The sequence below is a fragment of the Podarcis erhardii genome (assembly GCF_964252035.2).
Source record: "Podarcis erhardii genome assembly, chromosome: 11".
NCBI lineage: Eukaryota > Metazoa > Chordata > Lepidosauria > Squamata > Lacertidae > Podarcis > Podarcis erhardii.
Window position 1 is genome coordinate 19,241,046 of NC_138501.1, and position 24,402 is coordinate 19,265,447.

The 24,402-nt window shown below is 42.2% G+C and overlaps 1 protein-coding gene across 2 annotated transcripts in view; it reads right to left on the reverse strand.

Annotated features, from left to right (window-relative positions):
* The window catches only part of KCNN2 (potassium calcium-activated channel subfamily N member 2), a 91,389-nt gene that overhangs the window by 22,617 nt on the left and 44,370 nt on the right, over positions 1 to 24,402 (reverse strand). For both annotated transcript variants that reach the window (XM_081880420.1, XM_081880419.1), the window contains one exon: positions 6,094 to 6,235. In XM_081880420.1, the coding sequence (XP_081736546.1) occupies positions 6,094 to 6,235 (142 nt within the window). The remainder of the gene's footprint in view (positions 1 to 6,093; positions 6,236 to 24,402) is intronic.

The following is a 24,402-nucleotide window of genomic DNA, read 5'->3' on the forward strand; positions in this document are numbered from 1 at the left end:
CAGTGGAGTACAGGATCACGTTTAAGGTGCTGGTTTTAACCTTTAAAGCCCCATACGGCCTAGGACCCTCGTACCTACGGGACCGCCTCTCCTGGTATGCCCCACAGAGAAACCTACGGTCTTCAAATAAAAACATCTTGAAGGTCCCAGGCCACAGAGAAGTTAGGCTGGCCTCAACTAGAGCCAGGGCTTTTTCAGCTGTGGCTCCGACCTGGTGGAACACTCTGTCACAAGAGACTAGGGCCCTGCGGGACTTGACATCTTTCCGCAGGGCCTGCAAGACAGAGCTGTTCCGCCAGGCCTTTGGCCAGGGCACAGCCTGACTCCCTCCCTGGGCAATCTTCGTGAAGCTCTGGCCCAATGGTGGCCAGTGGCTTGAATTTAATTAATTTTATAATGAATGATTTTAGAGTGTTGTTTGTGTTGTACTTTTGTACTGTTTTATTGTTGTTAGCCGCCCTGAGCCTGGCTTCGGCTGGGGAGGGCGAGATATAAATAAAATTTATTATTATTATTATTATTATTATTATTATTATTATTATTCCTCTCCACATGGCGTTGTTCAGTACAGTGGTACCTCAGGCTACAGATGCTTCAGGTTACAGACGCTTCAGGTTACAGACTCCGCTAACCCAGAAATAGTACCTCGGGTTAAGAACTTTGCTTCAGGATGAGAACAGAAATCGTGCTCTGGCGGCGCAGTGGAAGCAGGAGGCCCCATTAGCTAAAGTGGTGCTTCAGGTTAAGAACAGTTTCAGGTTAAGAACTGACCTCCGGAACGAATTAAGTTCTTAACCCGAGGTACCACTGTACTGAACACAGCTCTTTTGTCCCCTTTGGTACTTATCCTTTTGGGAGCAGCCAGCAGGGAGTGCTGTTTGCACACACCTAGCATCTTAGGAGGGGGAGAGGCAAAGTGGCAGGGAGGCTGGTACTGTGCGGATACACCAAAAGCAGTGCTGGACTGCCTCCACCATAGCGCCTGCATATGCCTGACTTTCTCACCACCTGGCCCTCACCTTCCAGGTATGCCCCACTGTTGGGAGTATTGGGAAGTGTGTTGCATACTGTCAGCCCTCCTCGCAAGCTGACCCTGATCCCGTTTATTTTCCATTAATGGAAGATGTGCCCCTGGTGCTGCACAATTGCTCTTTGTTTCATCGATGTCTTTGTGACTTAGTATATTGCACTCTTCCAGGTGTAAGCTCCCCATACTCCTGGATGATGATAATGCTGATAATAGTAGTAGTAGTAGTAGTAGTAGTAGTAATAATAATAATAATAATAATATATTCAGTATACCTGAAGGAGCGTCTCCACCCCCATGGTTCTGCCCGGACGCTGAGGTCCAGCGCCAAGGGCCTTCTGGCAGTTCCCTCACTGTGAGAAGTGAGGTTACAGGGAACCAGGCAGAGGGCCTTCTCGGTAGTGGCGCTCGCCCTGTGGAACGCCCTCCCATCAGATGTCAAAGAGATAAAGAACTACCTGACATTTAGAAACATCTGAAGGCAGCCCTGTTTAGGGAAGTTTTTTATGTGTGAAATTTTGATGTATTTTTAATCTTTGTTGGAAGCCGCCCAGAGTGGCTGGGGAAGCCCAGCCAGATGGGCGGGGGTACAAATAATAACTTCTTCTTCTTCTTCTTCTTCTTCTTCTTCTTCTTAGCTGCCCATCTGACCGGGTTGCCTCAGATAGTCTTGGTGGCTTTAATGCTCAAGTAGGACTGCAGAAAGTACTCTAAGGAAAGGTAACAGGTACCCTTTTCTTCAACAGGAAGTGATCCATATAAAGAACATAGCGCAAGATGATCCTTATGAGCTCCGCTGAATGCCCCCAGTCAGCATGGTTTGAAGTATCTCACATTCATGGATAATTCAGAATGCTGAAGCGATCCAATCCCCAACGTTAATGCCATCTCAGAATGCCCTTTGTCTTGAGCCTATCCAGGGAACCATCATCCCCCAGTGCAGAAAATACATGACCGTATTATGTCACCCAAAATAATAATGGTGGCAAATATAAGGCTAACATATTTTCTATGGAACATGTTTAGAAGCGGGGGTGTGCACTGACAACAAGATTTGGTTCAGCATTTTAGAAAACAGCCGGCATCAATCTGAAGTGCTTTGTACATTGGTTGGTTTGCCTCAAAGTCTATCTGAATCTGTTTCATTTCCCCCCTCCCCCCCCCCATTTCATTACTGGAAAAACAAAACAACCCTTTATCCCTTCTGGCAGAAGTAGATGGTATTTGCAAGCTTGCTGACCCCTACAGAGTGGATAAAGTCTGCCAAATGACAAATAGATGCAGGGAAGTTCTGCCAGGTACCTTAAAAAAAGTTTTGATTTTAGCAGATACGTCTCTGCAACCTTTTTTTTTTTTTTGACATCTGGATTGCTAAGGCACCCCAGGGACTCTGGTTTTTTTGCTACCTCATACAGTTCCTACTTTGCCTCTGACAAGCCCAACATTCCTTTGAGGCACTCCATTTTGGCTCAGGATTTAAATCTCATTGTCAGGTGGTGGTGTGGTTGCTTGAGAGCAAACAGGCAAGACTCCAACCTGTCTTTTCCAGACTTTAGTATCTGTACAAACTATCTTACAGTGCAGAGCGTCTCAAGTCCATGTCTGCTCAGTCGCTAGCAGAATCTGGGAGTGGGCGGTCCTTATACCTTCCCCAGCATAACAGTCATGTGACCCCCATCCTTCTCCTCCTCTCTCTGTGCGCAAACCTACCTACTGCACAACGTGGGCGCTGGCAAAGGGGGACTTGCCTCCCCTCCCCTTTGTTCAGGCTCAGTGTTGAGGCTCTCCCTAGCATCTTCTGATCCCTGCGCCCCTTCCCCACTGGAGGCCGGGCTTCCTTCCTCGCCAGAGGAAGAACTGCTTCGCAAGATCTTTGGAGGCTCCCTGTAACACAACTGCTCTTCCACCTCTCGCCTCTGAGCTGATGGCAGTTCCCTGACACTCATGCACACCTCTATTTACAATACTAGCTAACTCATAAAGTACACTAGAGACACGACACAATAGAAGAGTACAATTCCTTACTCCTGAGCATTTTTAAGCTTCAGGGTTTCAAATGGATATATTTCAGTATGCGTGTAACTCTCCCACTAAAAATAAATGGGGCCAAAGGTGCTTATGTTTCCTTGGATCATGTGCAATATTACCATTATTTCTACAGTATTTACTCATATGCTCTAGTGTAATTGCTCCATAACTTCTTTTCACAGTATTCGGTCCTCAACAGCTGTGTTCTGATACATCCTGTGTGTGAGCCCTACACCATAGAGATAGAAAAAGAAAGAGATATGGCAAAAATGTGAAGGACAAGTACAAATATATGCTGGAAATGCAAAGAAAAAGAAGGTACCTTTTATCATACGTGGTGGATTTGTAAGGTAATAAAAGCTTTCTGGGTGATGATATATAATGAAATGATAAAAATGTTTAAAATAACCTTTGTTTAAAAAAAACCCCAGAAGTTTTCTTATTAGGAACTATAGGTACCGACATACCAAAGGAGCAGAAAAGACTTTTTATGTATGGAACAACAGCCGCCTGGATGTTACTAGCCCAGAGATGGAAAGAAGACAATGTCCCTACTAGAGAGGAATGGCAAACCAATCTGTTGGACTATGCTGAAATGGCAAAACTGGAAAACTCAGAAACCAAGAGGATAAAAACTTTATTTAAAAAATGGGAAAAATTTACAAGTTATTTAGAAGACCACTGTAAGCGGATTGGAAGGATTTTGATTTCACTTGTAGTGTAACAAATACCATGGACAATATGGATTGATATAAAAGTTAGTGTATTGAAGAATATGCAGTTGTAAATCTTCTAAATAGGACCCCATGGAAGGGGTGGAGGGAAGTTGTGAGATTCAGAGGAATCTCTGTAGGTGGACATATATTTGGATTTTTATAACTTTGTACTTGTAAAACCAAATAAAAATGGTTTAAAAAAAGAGAAAGAGAGAGAAGGCTAGATATATTACATTCCCCACTCCACTGTATTTGGGTGTCTTTAATCTGGACAGTTTATGACTGATTCTTACAGTAGGGCTATCACGTTATCTACCATGTCACATCCTTCAGAGTTTTTGTACATTGCTTTTTCGATCATTTAAGGAAATTGTCAACAGGCCAGAACAAACCCTCTTCAAACAGGGGCAAGAAGTCCTGTGAGGGATTCCCAGAGGTTCCATGTAGAGAGGCAGGTACAATTTGTCACATAGAGAAATCTATGTGTAGTTAAACAGAAAGTAGCTGTAGCCACATACTGATTTGTATGAATCAGCTAACACTGGCAGGCTTTCCACCCACCCACCCATTTGGTGGCCAGTAGAAGACCAGCTTAACCAGTAGAAGAAAGTGGAGGGACACCTCAGATCAATCCAATGCCCCTCACCCAGCCCAGCAGAAGGGGGTCTGGATTGCAGTCTAAGTCTTCCTCCATAAAGTAGGCCACTATATCAAATCACTATTTCAGCTGGCTTTTCCTTTCCTTTATTCAGTTCCACTATATTCGTTGAGGAAATTAGGGCCCCCAAATGGAGAGGGCATTACTCAGGATTCCCTTTACATAATTTTCTGGGATGCCCCTTCCTGGCAAAGTCAGCTCTCGCCATGGTCAGTCATATGCTAATGCTCCCTAGGCAAAACTACCATTATGTACTCCATGTGTGACAGCTCTTAAAAAGTCTTCAGAAACTCCAGCTACCACTGGAGTATATGAAAGTATATTAAAGGCCACTTTCTTCCATATATGCCCCCCCATGTGCCCTATTCAACATCCAAGGCCACTGCCAAAAAAAGTTCAGCAGATGTGCACTTATAACAGAAACTTCTTGGTAGAGCAGCCAGCATTGTCTGCCATTTTCAGGCTCTTCAGAAAGCCTTTATAATGTATTTTATGCATACAAATTCTTTTTATTGGGATTGCAATGTTTTTCTTTTCATTTTAAATCATTGCTTTATCACTGATAAAGAAAAAATCAGGATAAAAATTATTTAAAAATATAACATTAGGAGAACCAAAGATAGATATACCGTATGTTTTGCTCTATAAGATGCACCAGACCTCAAGATGCACCTAGTTTTTGGAGGAAGAAAACAAGAAATAAAATATTCTGAATCTCAGAAGCCAGAACAGCAAGAGGGATCTCTGCGCAGTGAAAGCAGCAATCCCTCTTGCTGTTCTGGCTTCTGGGATAGCTGCGCAGCCTGCATTCGCTCCATAAGATGCACACACATTTCCCCTTACTTTTTAGGAGAGAAAAAGTGAGTCTTCTAGAGCAAAAAATACGGTAATTTTATTATTATACTTGGCTTTTAAAAAAACACACCAATCCGTTTCTTATTACTGCATTTGCCCTTTTCACTGTCACTGCATATAGCAATGAAGTATACAGTAATAATAGATGCATCCAGTGCTTTTTCCCCTAATAAAATGTTTAGGGGTCCCCCCAGAAAAAAAGCACTGGATGTATTAATGCAAAGAGGGAAAACCACTACGACAGTTTCATAAAAGCAAGATCACTCAGTCTATTGTAAGACAAATTTAGAAACTATTAGGTCTGACATTAGAATTCACTGGAAGCAAAGAGAAGAGGCAGAAATGTGATGATTGCCATATATGACATGAGTGGTAGCTGACATATTTGATGCTCAGAATATCAACTTGTTTAGCTCAGTTTGTAAACATTTCCTAAGAAAAGCAGGAAGTGAATTCCCGAAGACAGTGCTCAGGAGTGTAATCCTATAAATACTGGGTTGGAGCCATGTTTCATCATGCTTAGAACAGACCCACTGAAATCAATGGAATCAATTATCTCAATCAGTATACTCTAACCATGATGGGAAGTCAGGGTGCAGCCTACTTACCTGGGAATAAGTCCCACTGAACTCAATAGGACACCTGTATAGACATGTACCGGTTTATGGACAGTGGTATACAAATGACCAAAGATTTAACAAACAATTTTACATTAATAATACGTGTTGTTAAACCAGTGAAGTTGTTCTGAAAACAATTCACCCAAGAAACTCACAAGAAATGTGGAAATTAAAACTAGGGGCACTCACCATTATTCCAGTAAGCAAGCAGACTCCTTTCCCACAGTATGTGTTAGGTACCATATCACCATATCCAATGGAGAGAAAAGTTATTGAAATCAACCACATTGCTCCAAGGAAGTTGCTAGTAACATCCTGTTGGTCATGATACCTAAAAAAGAAAATTACAATCTCTTTAACCACAAATTCTTCAACAGTGCTTTTCTTTTTTGGCTTTGAAAAGAACTTTGGCAGCTCGTTCCTTCTCAAGAATAGCTTTGTTACTTGAAACATATGCTTAAGATGCATGTTTTGACCCCTATAGGGCTCCCCACAAATACATACATGAAGCAGCATATACAGTACATGTATATGGGTTGTTGCTATCAACGTGGACAACACTGATCTCCTCTTAGAGGAGAAAAGCACTTGGGTCTTGAATTCAACAACAATTTTACTGATAATCCTTTCCATCTATTCTTATTCTTATTCTTATCATTGTCATTATCTTCTTCATTATCTTGCTTTTCTGCTCTCCCAGACACCGAGAGCAGCTTATACGTGAGAAAATACAATAAATTTTTGATTTTATTTATTTAGAAAATTTCAAAACTACTTAACATTAAAAGCTATCCAAGTAGCATACAGTTGAACAGGTGTTGGGAACAGCAGTAGATTGAATCAGGAATTGCTCCACCTTTCACAAGCCAGTTGTACAGGCGAGCAAACCAGTCATAGGATATCAGATGATTTAAATTTACTTGCTGTAGCTGTGAAGGCAGAATTTGGAGCACCCTCTGAGTGCACTCCTGATTCTTCCTTTCCACCTTGAATTCAGTGCCTTTTGAATTGGCACCTCTTGGTCACTATGCAGGGCAACAGAAAAAGTCACTGAATTCAACAAGCACCAAATTGAAGAATTGACAAGAAAGGAAGGACCAGGAACATACTTACAGATAGGCAAATCTCAATTTTAGTTTCCCTTAATTTCTCATTTTCCCCTGTCTTAAGTTTACTTTTACACGCCAGTTTGCATTTTTAATAATAATAATAATAATAATAATAATAATAATAATAATAAAAAAATTTTATTTATATCCCGCCCTCCCCAGCCAAAGCCGGGCTCAGAACGGCTAACAACAGTAAAAATAGTACAGTTTACATAAAATCAGTCAATTAATTGAAATACATTCTAAAATCAGTTCAGATTTTAAGTTCAGTTCAGAATTAATGGCAACCATTGGGCTAGAGTTCTATGAAGATTACAGAAGGAGAGAGGGGGGGTCAGACTATGTCTTGGCCAAAGGCTTGGTGGAACAGCTCTGTCTTGCAGGCCCTGCAGAAAGATGTCAAGTCCCCCAGGGCCTTAGTCTCTTGTGACAGAGCGTTCTACCAGATCAAGGCCACGGCCGAAAAAGCCCTGGCTCTGGCTGAGACCAGCCTAACCTCCCTGTGGCCTGGGATCTCCAAGATGTTTTTGTCTGAAGACCGTAAGATCCTCTGTGGGACATACCAGGAGAGGCGGTCCCGTAGGTACAAGGGTCCTAGGCCATCGTATAGGGCTTTAAAGGTTAAAACCAGCACCTTAAACCTGATCCTGTACTCCATTCATCAGCTCTCTAATGCGAATTTCTCTTAATATAGATATTTGTGTTTGCACTTTTCTTAATATACTCTTGGTTGCAAAGCAATTTCCCCTAATACATTTTGCATGTCGTTTTTACAAATGTATGCATTTTAATACACAGTTCACCCTAGCAGTAAATCAATTTTTTAATACTCATTAGTTGTCTGGAAAATTCAACTGCAAAATCAGAAGTGTGGATTTTGAAGAATGGCTGTGTTTTGGTTCTCATATTGTTTTGGAAACTGCAAATTAGATAGATTCGCCTTTAAATGTGAATTGGATCAAATCTCTTCCCCAGCCCTACATATATAGTGCACCCCCAGTTCTTCCTTTGGAATGTGGCACCATGGCTTCCCAAGTCCAGCACCTGATGCCCAATGATGACATGGGAAGGCCAAATGGGATTGTTTTTCTCAAAACTATCTCATAGGCCAAATGGAGAGGCCTGGCGGGTCTAATTAGGCCTGGAGGATCCCCACTACTGAACAAAAACATAATATAACAACATATGAAACCATTAAACATAAGAACACAACAGAAAATAAAAACAGAAAACAGTGAAATACAGTAAAGGTAGAGAATCCAGTTAAGTCCAGTAAAATTTGACTATCAGGTACAGCACTCATCTTGCTTCAGGCCAAGGAAGCAGGCGTTTGACTGCAGACAGCTTTCTGGATCATGTGGGCAGCATAACTAAACAGATTCTGGTAAAACAGGGCACCGTGACGAGTGCCAGAGAGCACGGAAATGCCGTATACCTTTCTACCACAGTGGTACCTATTTATCTACTGGTATGTTTTCGAACTGCTAGGTTGGCAAGAGCTGGGACAGAGCAACGGGAGCTCACCCCTTCATGTGGACTCGAACTGCCAACCTTCTGATTGGCAAGCCCAAGAGGCTCAGTGGTTTAGACCACAGGGCCACCCACTCCCTAGTGAAATACAACAGAGGCAAGCTGAAACACTTCTGAAATGACATTGAATTCCACCTGACACATTTTCAGGAGGCACCTAAAACACATTACCTTGAGACTTGCAGAGGGAAAGGTATTCTAGATTACAGGGCCACCCACAGAAAATGCCTCTTTCTGGGTCATTGCCCCATACCAATCTGATGGGCACAGTGCCATAATAATAAATCCTAACATATCCAAAACACAGATTTATTATCAGTATCACAATAAGCCACCAATTAAATCCAAGTTAAAAGCATAAAAGCCCAGGAATTAAAAGAAAACAAGCTGTAGAAGACAAAGTTCAGATAGGTTAGGGGGATTAAAGAAGAATATATGCACATACTGTAGCTATTACTGGTATTACCAATTTCAGACATTGCTAATCACAACAATGCTTAGCAGAGATATGCTATATTTTAACAGCAGAATTAACCGAAGCAGTTTCACAGGTTTCGCTTGAGAGAAGAATCTTAATTATCAATGTCCTTCAGATGACTTTCCCACCATGTATGTATCCCTATTTAGTAACACACTGCTCTGTGGTGCTGATCAAACGTTTTCTCAGTTTTTAGTTGCAAGGCAAGGCAATACCAGAAAAAATCCAGTGTGAATGATATTACACAGCTGTGATTTAACAGAACTTAATTTACTGCATTAGTAGTCTCATTTTTCTTCGGCAAAGCCATTAGGTTCATAATAAACAATTCTAAAGCCACTGACTTGCAAGCAATACCCCTGGTGTCATGAAAAGGATCCCTTAAGGACTGCTGCAACAGACATCCTGATCTTATAATAACCGATTCAACAGTGCACAGACTGACTTGCAGCAATGTAGCTGTTTTTGCATCATGGGGAAAGTGTAGAGCAGGTCAGTCTTGTCGTGCAATTTGCTGATCAACCTCAGTCTGGAATGTGCAATAAAAAAATATAAGATACATGAGCAAAAAAAACCTCTGTAGTAGGTGGTCTTCAGAAATAATTTTCCTGTAGTCCTACACTGTTTCATTCATTTGTTTTACTTGCAAGCCACTTTTCCAAACACAAAAAATCATTCTCAAAGTGGCTTACAAGCAAGAAAACAATACATTCCTAAACCAAACACTGCAAAAATAATTTCATAATAAGACAGCAAAACAACACAATAGCAAACATAGCAACATGCAAATAGCAAACAATTCAGAACTATAAAAATAAAAAGATTACATATACAGTAACAAAATAACAGAGGAGTTTTACAGTTTCACCTTGGTCCTACCAAAAACTTCACAATTCCTTTCATAATTCTTTTGCATCAGAACCAACTATGTGCTAGGCAGTCCGGCTTTCAAGTTCTTTCAAATTGGAGCCTCAAGTGACTCTAGCAAAAACATTATGGGATGACCTACAATGGTTCTCTGGACCCAAGGGCATTCTGTCAAAAAGCTGGCCATCCTTTTTCCCCAGTCATTGTCTCTGGATTCTAGAAATGATGGTACAGCATCACATAGCATCTTTTCTCAGAGTTCTTTGAAGCTCATGTTTCCAAGCATTGACAACCAAGCTGCTATCAAGTAGGGCTTGTGGGGGGATTGAGTTTAGTTCACATTCAGTGGTGAAGTTCTCTTTCTGGAACAATTTGAGAACAAAACACACAGCCACCCTTCAAAATTCGCACTTAACTGAATTTTGCAATGCAGTTTCCCAACCAATGTTTACAAAAATGCAAAACTGTGTATGTTAGCCACAACTGCATACAAAAGGAGACATTCACACAAAAATGCTTAAATAATTTTATGAGGATTTTTTAAAAAAATCTACCTATCACTGCAGAAATGTGGAGAACTAAATTTTAGATTGGAAAAATGAGAAACTGCGAGAACCAAAATTAACAGATCTTTCCATCCCTACTGCTGAACATGTCAAAGCTCCAGGTGGGGTTTTAGATTGTAAATCAAAAAGAACTGTTTGGACAACATTGTACATTGCTGTAAATAAAGAGGGAGGGGGGAACCCTGTCTCAAAGTCACTCAACTTTCTTTCACTCATACCACCTAAAGGGTTTTGGTGGAAGAAGTGAACAGGATAGAATATTAAGTTGGGAATATAAATTAATTTCAGAGGAATTTATTTAGAGAGATGGGGTAATGAAGAATGGGGGGGGGTAAATTAGTTGAAGGGGCATTTATTTGGAGTAGAATCTGGATGGAAAATCAACTGGAGATAAATTAACTAAAGATGAATTGACAGTGTGTGCTGGGCAGGTTTATCAATTTGGGATGGGGTGCAAATAAATCAACATATTTTGAGGCGTGCACCAGATGGATACTTGAAGTGAATATGTTGAAGGAGTAACTGTAGATGAGAAATTAATTGGTTTACTTTCTGTGAAAGGGGTGTTCTGCTGCAGCAGAGAAATGTGGGATCAAACAAATAGTTTGATGTTTTGGGTGCCTTGTACCCAGTTTCTTGGTCAAGTTATTTATCTCTCACCCTATCTTCTTCTCACACACACACACACACACACACACTACTTAATTTTGCTTTCAACCACTCTGTTACCATCTTTGGTAATGGACAATATACAAATCTCTTCATAATAATAATAATAAACAAATGTGTGGCATGAACTGTAATCTGCCCACTTCCTCAAGCTTTTTGCTCAGTATGTAGGTGATTTGCTGCTTTTCAAATGTAGCACAGCTATAGTCTTGATTACATTGATCTATGGAGCTTGGTATCATGTGGGATGATGGTATTGTTTAATGAGGTGGACTATCTAAAAACATATGCAACAGCTGTGTATAGTCCACCTCCTGACCCACCAGCTCCACTGGCTGGCATTTGACCAGCTGGGTACCAGCTCCTGACCTGTCAGGCTCTCCCTTTTCACTGCCAGCTTTCCTGTAGGTATAGCTTGCCAGAGTGGGCAGATCTTGTTGCATGCCAACAATATTCTTTGGACTTCTACTGTTTGGTTTATTGCCATACCTAAAGTGGAAAACGCTAAACCTCACTATTTGGACCTTATGTTGGCTACATTCATCTGTTGCTGTAGCTTATCCCTTTTGGTTTATTGGCACACATGAAGTGAAAAGTTTTACCTTCACACTGGATGATAGAGAGAAAGATTTTTGCAAAAGAGAAATGTCAACGTTCTGAAGACAAAGACATAGCAAAGCACTGGAAAGAAAAACAACCATATGAAATGCTTCTCCTAGGGATTTAAATTCCTATGTACGTATTTTGCATGCATATTACTATAGTTGCATGAACCGACTTCCATCTCCTGCCCTGAACAATTCCTGAGAATTCACATTATCTAAGCTTAAGTTAGGGTGCACTGTGCATCTTTTGAATACAGAGGAAGGCTACTGACTTGAAAACGGAGAAGAGGAAAATGGAGACATGGTGCCTTTCATCATTGCTAGCTTTATGCAAATGCAAACACAGATGAGACAACAGGTTTCATTCAAAGTGCCTACTGTTAAGCTTTAATAGTTAATGAAATGTTATGACAGCTGCAGAGACAGGCTTGGCTTTTATATCCTCTACTGGATCTTCAGAAACACAACACAAAGGCAGGTGTCTGTGTGTGAGAGTGAAATTTACAACAGGAAACACCTTAAAGCAAGTTAGGGGCCTGCAGTTGGTAGATCAGCAAGTAATGTCAATGTGGGTCATGCAACAGAGATGAGGAGTTAGCAAAATATGACTCATTTGTAGTGATTTGTTTTGCTGCAAATCCTCCCACAAAAACATAGAATCATAGAAATGTAAAGTTGGAAGCGACCAAAGGGGTCACCTAGTCCAAGCCCCTGAAATGCAGAAATCTTTTTGCCCAACACAGGGCTTGAACCCACAACCCTGAGATTAAGTCTCATGCTACAAGGGGTAGACCTTGTATCATATCTGGTAAACACATACATATTGGGTTTAAATACTACTACATCGCAACAGGTGGGAATTCAAGGGCAAAGGACAGCTCAAATAAACAAGCACTTCAAATATATTTTGCACAGGAGATAAACCACACAGTGAATAATAATAATAATAATAATAATAATAATAATAATAATAATAATATTTTATTTATACCCCGCCCTCCCCAGCCAAGGCCGGTCTCAGAGCGGCTTACAAGCAAAATAAAAATAAGATGAATGATTAAAACTTAAAAACAAAAATAAAATACAACATTAAAATAATGGAACATTAAAATATTAAAATGTAGCCTCATCGCAGGAGGAGAAGGAAAAGAAAAAAGAAAAAAAAAGAGAGGGAGGGTGGGAATCAAATTGGCTCCGAGCCAAAGGCCAGGCGGAACAACTCTGTCTTACAGGCCCTGCGGAAAGAAATCAGATCCTGCAGGGCCCTGGTCTCATGAGGCAGAGCGTTCCACCAGGCCGGAGCCAGTGCTGAGAAGGCCCTGGCTCTGGTTGAAGCCAATCTAATTTCCTTAGGGCCTGAGACCACTAGGGTGTTGTTATTTATGGACCTTGAGGCTCTCTGTGGGGCATACCAGGAGAGGCAGTCCCGTAGGTACGAGGGTCCTAGGCCGTGAAGGGCTTTAAAGGTCAAAAGCAGCACCTTAAATCTGACCCTGTACTCCACCGGGAGCCAGTGCAGCTTGAAAAGCACTGGGTGAATATGCTCCCATGGCAGAGACCCCGTGAGGAGCCTCGCTGCAGCATTCTGTACCCGCTGGAGTTTCTGGGACAGCTTCAAGGGCAGCCCCGTGTAGAGCGAATTACAGTAGTCAAGCCTGGAGATGACCGTCGCATGGATCACTGTGGCCAGGTCGGGGCGGGAAAAGTAAGGGACCAACTGCTTGATGTGGCGAAGGTGGAAAAATGTCGCCTTGGCTGTTGCTGTAACCTGCGCCTCCATGGAAAGGGAGGCGTCAAGGATTACACCCAAACTCTTAACGGAAGGCAATGAAAAGAAGCTTTTAGAAAGAAACTCATGTAACATTGTACTTAACTCCATTCAGGGATACTGATTGCATTAAATAATAGTGTGGAACCTCTAACCCACAGGCAAGCCATGGCTACCTAGCCCACACTTGACATATGATGTCAAATGTCAAGCAGGTAAAAACATGGGTCAGTGGAAAGCTGGATCTACAGGCATCACCAATCAGCAGACTGGCAGCAACTGCAGAGTACAATGCCTTTGTAAGCACCATCAATCAGCTGATTGTTGGCCTTGTTCCTTTGCCCAGGCAGTTTGAACCACGTAGGCAAAGGAAAATGGATTACTTGACAACATTGTGACATCAGGTGATTTTCAAGTGGGAAGCCCCACTCACCTACTGAACATGGCTCATGAGGGAATTAAGGAACCAGCATACTGGATTATTCAAATTCCCCATCCCTGCGTTAAACTATGGGTGACAATGTTTTTGATTTGTGGCAATCATCTGACAAAATAAGTTAATTAAAGAAGCAAAATACTACATTGTTTGAAGCGTGGCAGATGAGCATAAAATAATTATATGATCTAAGGCTGCATATACAGTGGTACCTTGAGTTACAAACGCTTCAGGTTACAAACTCTGCTAACCTGGAAGAGTTACCTCGAGTTGAGAACTTTGCTCCAGGATGAGAACGGAAATCGTGTGCCGGCGGCACAGCGGCAGCAAGAGGCCCCATTAGTGAAAGCATGCCTCTAGTTAAGAACAGTTTCAGGTTAAGAAAGGACCTCCGGAACGAATTAAGTTCATAATAGAGGTACCACTGTACTGTACACTATACATTTAAAGCACATTGCCTCCCCCTCCAAAGAATCGTGGGAGCTGTAATTTGTTAAGGGTGCTGGGATTTGTAGCTCTATGTGGGGTAAACTGTAGTTCCCAGGATTCCTTAGGGGAAGCAATGTGCTTTAAATACAATATATGTACACAGTATTAATTAACAATGTTTTGCATTTTAAAAGCTGAGCAGATTAACTCTTGACTAACAATGTTTTTTTGTGAAAATTTTCCATTTTGTAACCTATTATCTATATTTTTAGAGGGTGGATTAGTACAGATGGACTAAATAAACTAGCCATTTGTTAAGTCTAGTCTCCTCCCCTATTATGTTTGAAAGAAAGTACCAAATTACTGGCAGCTGACAATTCTGGAATAAATTGTTCCAAAAATCACCACGCACACTGCCCAAACCTCGTTCACAACCTGCAGGAAGACATCAACCACCAATTTGTGCTTGTGTTTCCCAGACACATTTGTTTGGCTGTTGATGAAGACAGATGACTCAGCCAGATAATTCTCAACTTTACAATGGAGCATTATATAATTTGTGGAATCTAACACTAGCACTTTTGCATTGCCACATCTCTTATCAGGAAAGTATTCTGGAATGATACAACATGACATTCAAAATTGTAAGAATGAAAAGCAGAAACATGCATCTACCAATGATACACTTTAAAAGGATTTGAACTTTGCAATAGCCCAAGAAGGAGAAACTTCTGCAGGACTCTTCAAGCAAAGAGGCACTGAGTTTTCCAAGAAGGTGAAAGTACAATGTGCACTGGCAGCAGATTATATTCTGGAGGAACTGTTCATGTTAAGCATGAATAAGAGCAGGTCTAAAAACTATTCACTAGTAACTGAAATGTTCCTGCTCCTTCTCACACTATGTCACTGACTTTGGCAGGGAAAGAATCACTCATAAAAGTTGTTATTTATATTTTTTTAAGGCAATAGTCCAGATTCCTTTACTATCCTAGGTCCATAGTACAAATTGTAATTGTGGAGTCCTCCTTTCCTTTAATATGGCTCAAATGCACATTATGACTCCCAACTTTATTACTTTTTTGCTTGCAATTGTGTCTGCGGTGAGTGATACAGCCCACTTTAATGGTTACAATAGCTGCCTGTTATCTGATCACAATTGCTACCCATCATTCCTCCTTGACAGCTGTTTCACATTCATCTTAATGCCAACAAGTAAAAAAAAGAATTAAACTTTGATTCTCAGCTTATCTGCTGCTTCATGCAGAGCTGCCTGCCTCAATTTAAGCCTGATCAACACCGATAATCTCATGAATACAGTTCGCGATCAAGCACTTTGCTTTCTTAAAGGGTAAAGGGACCCCTGACAATTAGGTCCAGCCGTGGCAGACTCTGGGGTTGCGGCACTCATCTTGCTTTACTGGCCGAGGGAGCTGGCGTACAGCTTCCGGGTCATGTGGCCAGCATGACTAAGACGCTTCTGGCGAACCAGAGCAGTGCACGGAAACGTCGTTTACCTTCCCGCTGGAGCGGTACCTGTTTATCTACTTGCACTTTGACGTGCTTTCGAACTGCTAGGTTGGCAGAAGCAGAGACCAAGCAACGGGAGCTCACCCCATCGCAGGGATTCAAACCGCCAACCTTTTGATTGGCAAGCCCTAGGCCCTGTGGTTTAACCCACAGCGCCACCCGTGTCCCTTGATTTCTTAAACAATAAAACAAAAATTACTGAGAAGATTAATAGACAGAAGGTAAATGTTGCCGGTGGGGGGGGGGGACGGACTTCCAGATATCCCCTCTCTCCAAAAAAATAATCCTGCAAAACACTACTGATTTGAGCAAAGCAGAGACCTGTTAAACGTTATACAGCTAGACTAATTATAGCGAAAACGGTACAGCCCACTAAATCTGAAACTTGTCAATTTGACACTGAGTGGAGTAACTAGCTATTAGACGTCCCCCAAAATAATAAATCCTCTGTCTTTTCATCACTCGTTTAAATAATAGGTGGTTGGAGAGTGGTTTCTTTCTTTCTTTCTTTTTCTCCTCCTCAATACACTGCAGGATTTATACATATATTCTTCTTTTAATTCATTTACTGGCAGGTGATCTTAATACAGGGAAGAGGAGCTGAGTGACCTTCCAAGTCCTACGAACCAGGTGTCAAATGAGACGCAGGTACGCAGGTACGCAGGAGTGAGATTGTGCAAATCTTGTCTCTGCAGGATTGGGCATCCACCCAGAGCACCTGCATCCCATGTGGCGTTATATGCCTGGTAGGGGGAAGCGAGGGCACCTGCTACTTTCCCATGCAAAGACTCTTGTCAGCCCCAGTATGAGTATGTAGTGAGCCTCAGTCACATGGACATGAACGAAAAGCAAAACATCAGAAAGGACGCTAAAGAACAGGTCCAAAATATATGACATTTCTATGTAAACAGAGAACCCGAAACAGGATGCTTACAAGCACTTTGTGCAGTATGTCATTTAGGGATTGAACTGGGTACTTTCTTCAACTTCTGCCCGTCAGGAAATATATGTTGAAACATTAGTTGTAAGTACTAATTGTGGTTTTGTGTGCCGCGCACTAGAAGATTAGCAGTGGCACTCTATAACCTGCTTGGTTCCCAAGTCATACTCTTCAGGTAGCCCGTTCAGTCCAAGTAAGGATCAAAAGGAGCTGCCGTGATTGGAAAAGTTGTATGAATGAAGCTCAGCATAGCAAGAATCACTTTCAGTAACCTTTGATAGGATAAAGAAAGATAGCAATTAAAATGCTGCTACAGTTATTACAGTGGTACCTCTGCTTACGAACTTAATTCATTTTGGAGGTCCGTCCTTAAGCTGAAACCATTCTTATCCTGAGGCGTGCTTTCGCTAATGGGGCCTCCTGCTGTGTGCGCCTCTGGTGCACGATTTCTGTTCGCATCCTGGGACAAAGTTTGCAACCAGGAGCAGCTACTTCCGGGTTAGTGGAGCTCGTAACCTGAAGGGTTCGTAACCAGGAGCGTTTGTAACCAGAGGTACCACAGTATTAAAGGTAAAGGTAAAGGGACCCCTGACCATTAGGTCCAGTCGCGGACGACTCTGGGGTTGCGGCGCTCATCTCACTTTACTCACTGAGGGAGCCGGCGTACAGCTTCCGGGTCATGTGGCCAGCATGACTAAGCTGCTTCTGGTGAACCAGAGCAGTGCGCGGAAACGCCGTTTACCTTCCTGTTGGAGTGGTACCTATTTATCTACCGTATTTTTCGCTCTATAAGACACAGTTTTCCACTCTTAAAAAGTAAGGGGACATGTGTGTGCATCTTACGGAGCGAATGCAGGCTGCACAGCTATCCCTGAAGCTAGAACAGCAAGAGGGATCACTGCGCAGCAATCCCTCTTGCTGTTCTGGCTTCTGGGATTCAGAATTTTTTTTTCTTGTTTTCCTCCTCCCAAAACTAGGTGTGTCTTATGGTCTGGTGCGTCTTATAGAGCGAAAAATACGGTACTTGCACTTCGTGCTTTCAAATTGCTAGGTTGGCAGGAGGTGGGACCGGACAACGGGAGCTCACCCCATCGCAGGGATTTGAACCACTGTATTAGCCTTCTGCATTTTATCAAGAGAGCTCCAATCCCTGAAAACTTGTTAAGGGTCACACAACTTTGTTGTTGTGGCTGCAGAAAGGTGACCTAGCCACACTTTTAGAAGTTGCTGAAGTTGCAGAACAAACACAGAGTGAGTGGTCCACTGTAGACGTTGACACAAAAGAGGGCTTCCCACAGTTAAAGGGCAATTAGGCCATATTGCTGGTCCCACCTAGAGAGCAAGTGAGCTAAGCACTGATGCCTGCAGCATGGAAATCTATGCATGCAGACCTCTGTGTGAGTAGCTTTCCTCCTGTTCTGGAATTATAGAATCATAAATTACTCCCTGCAATGAAGGAAATCACAACGGCAGCATCCCTGACAGATGACCACCCAACCTCTGCTTAAAAACCTCTAATGAAGGAGAGTCCAACACCTTCGGGGGAGTCCGCTCCACTGCTGAATACCTCTTATCGTCACAAAGTTCTTCCTAATGTTTAGGCAGAATCTCCTTTCTTGTATCTTGAATCCATTGGTACAGGTCCTGCCCTATGGAGAAGACAAGCTTCTTCCATCTTCATGAGTCTGGCTTGGTTTTCCTATCCACAATTTCAACAATCCACAGTTCTCTGTCATCAAGAACTGTGGCTTGTTTAACATCAGAAATGAAGGTTTCCAATTTCTTCCTTGTGGATGTGAAAGGAGAGGAGAGGATGCATATGAGCCTCAGGGTTTCCATGTCTCATTCATGTAGCAGAAAATCATGGTTTCTCATTACATCTGAACTGGATCAGTGCTTGGTAAACATTATAGTCTGTAAAGAAGTGAAATCAATCCCCCCTGAATTCTAAAATCCAGAAAAATCCAGAACCTCAAGCTTCCTTCACTGTCTGAAGGAACTCGCTATAACCATCACCCTGCACTAATGCCAGTCTGAGGGTGTCCTAATATCAATGACAGGAAAAGGAGAGGGCATTGCTTCAAGATAGAAATCCTAAAATAGGTAGAGGGTTAAAGCAAGAACTGGGAGCACTTGTGCGCTCCAGGTGTTGTGGATTCTAACTCCCATTATTCTTGGCCATTGGCCATGGTGGTTGGGGCTGATGGGAAATGGAGTCCCAAAACATCTGGAGGGCCACATTTATGTGCCTTTCTTCATTTATGGGCCAAATCCAGGAGACATTTCTTTAAGCTTTTGGACCTGGACACCATTTAAGAATGATCTAATTGTTTAGCTTATTCAGAAACTAGTCAACTAGCAAATGAAATTTGCAGTTTCTAGCCCTGATTGTTTGCTACTCAGTTGCACCGGTCATGAAAAGTTGTTCATTCACACTGACACCACTAAATCGACAATTCCAGAAGGAACCCCAAATATTCCTGGTTGGGTGAATGAGAGCTTTAAAATCATCCTGGTTCATTTCACATTGTTAGCATGTCAAGATATTTAGAATGGTAATTTTTGGCAGTATATTTGCTCCTTCGATAACTCGGAATATAAACAGTAGTGTATAGACATAAACAAAGCATTTAGAGCTAACTGACTTGATGAAAGCATCCCAAATCCAGTATGTCACTAGCTGCAGAACATAAGCCGTCATCTGTTTCAGCGATGCCTGATAAATCATTCATCACATTTCTACAGGAGACTTATTTACTTCCCTGATGTACACAGTGTAACACCTCTTGGTGCTTCAGTCATTCTTCAATGACAGTCACTGAGTCATTACGTATATTGGAAAACAGACCATGAATCCAGCGGCAAAGAGGAAAGCACCCCATACATTTTATTTTATGGATGCTCAGTTTAAGACAATATACTGAGGGAATGAGGATGAAAGGGGAGAACCCAAAGCTTTAATTCAGTTCTGAGGAAATGTTGAGGAACACTTAAAAGAAGTCTCATGAGAGGGAAGCAAGCTTGTTTTATGTTAACTGAACATAAAACAAAAAGCTTTCCGAACAAAGATTTGTTTATTTTTAAGTACAGTGGTACCTTGGGTTAAGTACTGAATTCGTTCCAGAGGTCTGTTCTTAACCTGAAACTGTTCTCAACCTGAAGCACCACTTTAGCTAATGGGGCCTCCTGCTGCCACTGCGCCTCCGGAACACGATTTCTGTTCTGATCCTGAAGCAAAGTTATTAACCTGAAGCATTATTTCTGGGTTAGTGGAGTCTGTAACCCGAAGCCTATGTAACCTGAAGCGTATGTAACCTGAGGTACCACTGTAGGCAGGACAGAGTCTCAAACAAAGATCATAGAACTGTAGAGTTGAAAGGAACCCCAAGGGTCATCTAGTCCAACCATCTGCAATGCAGGAATCTCGGCTAAAGCATCCATGGCAGATGACCATCCAACTTCTGCTTAAAAACCCCCAAGGAAGGAGAGGCCACAACCTCTTGAGGTCGACGGTTTCACTGTCGAACAGCCCTTGCTGCCGGAAAGTTTTTCCATATGTTTAGTGAGAATTGCAGTACCTGGAGACAGAAAGTCAGGTTGTGTATCCAGAGGATGAATGACTGCTGGGAGGAGCACATAGAGAAGAAACACCAGGGTGCACCTGTAGCAGCAGAACTGGACACCTTCATCTGCCCCACCTGCAATAAAACATATCTCTCCCACAGCAGGTGTTGCAATTCTGCAATAGTTTGACTTTACCCGCAAAGGCACACTCTTACATTGTTTCCCGAGGCAGGTGGATGCCAACAAGTACAAATTCAATTCAATCGTGAATTAGATGGTTAAGTACAAAGGTGGAGATACCTTTTAAAAATAGCAATGTTTACAAATAGGGATATCGTATCACTCCTTTCCTTCTACCATAATCCTACAATATTTAAGTGAAGCCTTTCCTGCGGTCCTTGAAAGCAAACAATGAAAGAGCCAAGTATGTTTTGCCTGGAAAAGAGGAGAGTGAGAGAGGATAGCCATCTTCAAATAGCTAAAGGGCATGGAAGACACAAGCTTGTTTTCTCCTGGGGCATGGAAGATGCAAGCTTGTTTTCTCCTGCTCTGGAGGGTAGGAGCTGAACCAATGACTTCAAGTTATAAGAAAGGAGATTCTGACGAAACATCAGGAAGAAGTTTCTGATAGTAAGAGCAGTTCGACAGTAGAACAGGCTCCCTCAGGAGGTTGTGGACTCTCTTCCTTGGGAGGTTTTTAAGCACAGGTTAGATGGCCATATGTCTTGCAGGCTTTAGCTGAGATTCTTGCATTGCAGGGAATTGGACTTGATGAGCCTCAGGATTCCTTGCAACTCTTTGATTCATGCATTTGGATGCTGAGAATAATAATCACACAAGCATACTAGTTCCTCCCTCTCGCCACTGTTCTCATTGCCCACCCTGTACAAGTTGGAGGGTGACTGTGTGAAGTGGGGAAGCCTTCTCTACTTGTGGAGGCTTCCTGCATGCTTTATGACCCACTTGACCTCTAACTTGTGGAGGTCAATGAAAGCAGTGGGTGGAGCTAGCATGCCCCTTCTTTGTGGGCCATCCTCGTGTTACATGATTATTAGACACAGCAACAGAATGCCTAAAGAGGGCCATTGTTTGTGGGGAAATCGCTTCAACTGATTATGGTCCAGAAGACAAATACACCCCCCCCCCGTTTCAATTGTTGTTTAAATTATTATTTTAAAACCATTTGCAAGACAGTGGATTTCCAAGCCGCAATCTCACCCACTCTAATAATTCTAGGCTACTAGCTGACATATAGAGACATCATATATCTCCCTGTGCACATGCCGTTATTTCCAAAGAGGCCAAAGATTTAGTTTCTTACACATCATCTCTCTCAAAAACACGAGAAACATCAGTGCCCTAGCATGAGCTACAGAGATAAATAAAACATAGTTCAATTGTTCCTCCTCTGCTCTCTGTGCTCTGGTGCCCTTCTCTATCCCCTTTCTGAGAACACTCCTTTCCTTTGCAAGAAAAGCGGGGAAGATGAAAGTGAAATTGGTAGACTGCTTTTCCTGCAGCAGACAAACCCCCCAACAGGATTAAAAAGGAGACTTCACTTTCACATAGTACAGATGAGAAGAAAGCAATATCTCTGCTTTTTTCAAAGCACAGCCAGAAATTATTCTGAACTCTTATGAATGAATGAAAACACTTCTCGCTGCATTCGTGACACAGCAGCACATCCAATCACCCTTGATATATAGAACAAAAAAAAAAAAAAAAAAGCAGTTCAAACATGGATCTGTACAAGCAGGTGTTTGCTGGCCCAAGACATTTTGGCACTGAGGCTAACCACAAAATGGTATCCCAAACCCCGCCAGGGAAGAAAGGGCAAGTAAAGATATTCGTATCAGGAACAGGGGTGGGGGTGGGGGGGAGACCAGCGGTGCCTCCTATTCACCAAGAGGCCAGTCTAGAGGTCACTGTGGGGGCTGCCCAGGAAGTGGCAGATCTGGCCTCCAAGGAGCATGCCTCAGCCATTGCTGCCACTGCGGTAGTGGGTGATATATTCCTTGGAGGCCAGATCTGCTGCCCCTGTGGATCCTGCTGCCTGAGGCAGACGCCCCACCTTGCCTCATGCATGGGCTGGCCTTGCCTTCAAGGAACATAGCAAGCTTATCATTTCTAATTAAACTTGGGGCTGGGGAATTAACTGCTACGGTCTTACACAGGGCACATGGAGTCTTTTTCAGATGAATGGTCACACTGTTTTCCAGTAAACCTTTCCGGGGTGGAATATGGTATTGGTGAGTGGGGCCGGATGCAAAAGTAGGAAGAGTAATGAATGTAGGTTGTAAAAGTAGATTGTGCAGAGTTTCTACACAGACTCATGAACCCCTCTCTAACTTCTCCCCAGGCAAGCAAGAGCTACCAGAATTCCAGGAAACATTCTAGACAGGCACTCGAGGAAAGTGTGACTCAAGAAAAGTGTGTCAGTGCATGGTCCATACCCTCCAACATTTCTCTGATGAAAATAGGGACGTCTTATTCAACAACAACAGCAATTTTATTTATACCCTGTCTATCTGAGTGAGTTACCCTAACCACTCTAGACAGCTTCCAACAAATATAAAAACATAATAACACATTAAACATTAAAAAGTCCCTATACAGTGGTACCTCTGGTTACATACACTTCAGGTTACATACGCTTCAGGTTACAGACTCCGCTAACCCAGAAATATTACCTCAGGTTAAGAACTTTGCTTCAGGATGAGAACAGAAATCGTGCTCCGGCAGTGTGGCAGCAGCGGGAGGCCCCATTAGTTAAAGTGGTGCTTCAGGTTAAGAACAATTTCAGGTTAAGAACGGACCTCCGGAATGAATTAAGTATGTAACCAGAGGTACCACTGTATAGGACTGCCTTCAGATGGCTTCTAAGGATTGTATAGTTACTTATCTCCTTGGCTCAGGAGTCATATAACTCCATACCCTCCAACATTTCTCCAATGAAAATAGGGACGTCCTAAGGAAAAGCTGGACATTCCAGAATCAAATCAGAAACAGAGATAGCTTTTGTAAATCCTGGAAAAACGGGATGCTTGGGGGATCTGCATGGTGTGGCTTGGAGAGAGGTGGGTGGCTGGGGAGGGGTGGCCCAGGGAGAGCCCAAAGAGTCTGTCAGAAAGGCCTGGAAATGCCACCTTTCCCCCCCCAGGCCCGAGGTTCCCCATCCCAGCTTTCAATGAATGCATTTCGGTTTATTCCTCCCTTAAGACTTCATACTTTAGGATGTATATTGATGGTTCCAATTTTTTAAAACAAAATGCTGTTGCCTTTTAAAATCATATTCCATTTTAATATGTAATAACCACAGATAATTACACTAAAATGAAACAACAGAATTTTACTTCTGTGAATTATGAAACATGATTAAGAAACAATATCTGCATTAACAGGTTCCTTTATATGTTCCAGAAATGTACAGGTTTTTTGGGTTTTTTGTTTAGGATGTTTGTATTCTGTGTGGAGTAACAGAATACTGAATCCAGCTGAAGCAAAAGAGAATGCTAGTAGCTATCTGAAGGACAAAGTTTTATATCTCTGAGTTAGCAGCTGAGAAAGTTTATGCAGAAGGTTGACATTTGAGAAGGGAGCTTGTGCCTAATTCAATTTAATGAGAGGTACTGTGGAGCTACACTATAATTTATGGAAATCAAGAAGATAGAATGGAATAAGGGTTGTCCTAAGAGACTGTAATGTTCTAAAGTAAGTTAAAACCATTATAAACAAGACATCCATTGCAACTTTACCATGCAGGCTGACTGCAAACTAAGTTGCAGGATAGATCTCAGAAGTCAGGCCATTTCTACCATGGTCTGCTTAGTGACAATCTGTATAAAAAAACCACACATTTGTTGCATAGTTATTGTGTGAGAAATCAAAATCCTGGTATTTGTTTCCCCAGCTGATAAGAAAAATCCCCCCCCCCCTTTTTTGTCTCCGAATGTATCATCTCATACATTTTGCTTCAAATTTTCATTCAGTTTCTATACTTAATCCACCAA